Below are 2,671 nucleotides of genomic sequence, written 5' to 3'. Positions count from 1 at the left end.
CGGAAACGGAGGTGATGTTCGCCGTAATAATCTTGAGGTCGAGGGACTCCAAAGCCTCGCACACTTTCGCCACGGTGTCCTTCCTCTTTTGACATGTGATGCTCACCACCATTATCTTATCCCCAACCTCAGCAACTCCGAGCTTGCATATATAAAAGCCAAAATAAAACAAAACAAAAAACCCCCAAATTAAATAAAAACACAAATAAACACTTTCCCTCTCTCACCCCTCTACAGTCTACACACACACGAGAGAGAGAGAGAGAGAGAGAGAGCGCGAGGGAGAGAGAGAGAAAAAAGAAAAATAAAATAAAAGGAAAGGAAAGGAAAGAGAGCTTGAAAAAGAGAGGGATTATATATATATACATCGACGATTTCGACGGGCGGCGAGGTTGGCGCTGTACTCTTCATCTTCTTCCTCCCTCGCGAAAGGCCAAAGTCGTCAGCACCGCCGGCGGCCGATTCTTTCTTGTCGGCCGTCGCCTGGAGATGCGATAGATCTTCGAGCAACCTTCGCTCTTGCTCTTGCAGTTCTTGAATGTAGTCGATCGCGTCCTTGATTATCGACGCCTTGTCCATCTATCAATATCAATATACAAATTAAAGGACGTCCTTTTTATTTATCTTACTTTTGTTATTATTTTTTTCTCCTTTTTATTCGTTCGATTGGCAATCGATGAGTTAGGTAATTAAGTCACCTTAGAAATGTTAGGGACGACACTGCGGAGGGCGTAGAGACGCTCGTTGAGCTTCCTCCGGCGGTTCCTCTCCATCTCGATGCTCTTCAGGGCTGCCGCGGTAGAGGAGGAGGCGCCGCCGCCTCCGCCGCCGCTATTACCGCTCCCGCTTCCCTCAGGCGAGCTGGAATCGTAGTAGCTCGACATTGCCTCTTCCAATCCCCACATGCTTCAATCGGACCCAATTCGACAGCAATTGATTGATTAAAAAACAAACAAACCCCTCTTATTCTCCGATTGAAATCATCACATTTTTGTTTATTTTTATTTGAAAGAGAAAGGGCAGAGGAGATAGAGAGAGAGAGAGAGAGAGAGAGAGAGAAGAAGCGCTCCTATCGCGCGGTACCTGTCGAGCTCTTCGTTCTCGAAGAAGCGCTTCGTCTCCCAGTAGAAGTTGTACTCTGGGTCCATCTCCTCCATGTTTTGGCACCCACTTTCTCTCTTCCTCTGCTTCTGCTTCTGCTTCTGCTTCCGCTTCTCTTTCGGAGGGAAGACCACGGCCATTTATATTGGTAGAAACAGAGAGAGAGAGAGAGGGGCACATGCTTCGAGGAAGCAGCACGTGAGGGAGAACGAGGGGGTCTATCGTCCGCGAGTCCGCGTGGGACTCCAACACGTGGTAGAGAGAAGTGGATGGGGAATGGCGCGTCTGAATTAATTGAGAGGGTGTGCTGTGGGTGCGGGGGCCCGCTCTGAGGATTTGGATGAGGATTTGGCACACTTTCAATTTTGTTGTCAGACCCTCTCAAGTGAATAATAAGAAAAAAAAAAAAAATCAATTTATATAAAAAATTTAGAAAAAACTTCAAATACCACCATGTGGTTTCGTACTTTCTCACTTTACTATACTTGTATCAATTTGGTACCCTGTGGTTTCATTATTCTCTTTTTATTATCAATTTCACTAATTTTTTCGTTAAATCAATAACAAAGTTAAAACTAAAGGATATTAAAGTGAATATTCGATAAACCTAAATAGGGCATTTGAATATTTTTGTATATAATTTAATAACATATTAACAAAGAAGCTGACAAAAAGACAAAAATAAAATCACAGGGTACTAACTTGATACACTTTAAACTACGGGATACTAAAGTGAGATAGTGTGAAACCACAGGGGTGGTATTTGTAGTTTACCGAAAAACTTACTAATTTTGAGATTTTTGCAAAAGTAAGTTGTCTTTTTATATCTTACAGAGTTAAATTTTTAGAAAACTGAGAAAAATATTCTTATTCACTTTTTTCTCTATTTCTTTTTTCTCGCGTTCTTCTTTTTCTACTATCCGACCCTTCTCCATCGCCTTCGTAGCCCCCCGCAACGGTAACAAAGACAGTGCCACGTCCTCTTCCACCGCCTTCGTTGGTGCAGACACTGAAACCGGCACCGAAGGAGGAAGACTCGGAGCAAGGACGAGTGAGAGTAGAGCGGACGGAGGCGATGAGGTCGCGGCCGAGGTAGTGCTCGCTGTCGCCTATGAGGGCGAGGACGAAGATACGCCTGCACTTCTCTGAGGAGCACTTTCGACGAGAGGGTGGCCGTGGTAGAGGGCGAGGGAGATATCGCGATAACATAAAATGATGCAGCTAATAGAAAAAAAATAAGAAGAATGAAAATTTTATAAAATTTAAAAAATATTTTCTCTACAAAAAAGACAAAGAACTAAAGATAAACGAAGAAGATGAAGTTACACTATTAAGATGAAGTTATACTGTTTCAGAAAAATGTTACACTATTTTCCACGAAAGTTACATTTTTTGAGATAAAATTATACAGTTCGAGATGAAAGTTGCATTCTTTGAACAAAAGTTGTATATTTTGGACGAAAGTTACATTTTTTGGTGAAAGTCACACTATTTCTCCTCTTCCTTCCATCCACTTCCTCATGGTTTGTCTGCGTCGATCTCCTCTTGGCCCTCCATCTCCACTGCAGCA

General features: G+C 42.8%; 1 protein-coding gene across 1 annotated transcript; it reads right to left on the bottom strand.

The window, feature by feature from the left end:
• Positions 1–4: 4 nt before the first annotated feature.
• On the bottom strand, positions 5–1,277 carry LOC109705037 (transcription factor bHLH35-like; the record flags this gene model as incomplete). The annotated part of the gene is made up of 4 exons (XM_020225800.1): positions 1,084–1,277; positions 699–906; positions 367–579; positions 5–142 (listed from the first exon to the last, which is right to left on the bottom strand). Coding segments are annotated over exons 1-4 (717 nt in total), but the record flags the coding sequence as incomplete, so codon positions are not given.
• Between the last annotated feature and the right edge of the window lie 1,394 nt (positions 1,278–2,671).

Source organism: Ananas comosus, unplaced genomic scaffold (assembly GCF_001540865.1).
Source record: "Ananas comosus cultivar F153 unplaced genomic scaffold, ASM154086v1, whole genome shotgun sequence".
NCBI lineage: Eukaryota > Viridiplantae > Streptophyta > Magnoliopsida > Poales > Bromeliaceae > Ananas > Ananas comosus.
The sequence above is the reverse complement of the archived record's forward strand: the minus strand, read 5'-3'. Positions and strand labels throughout refer to the sequence as shown.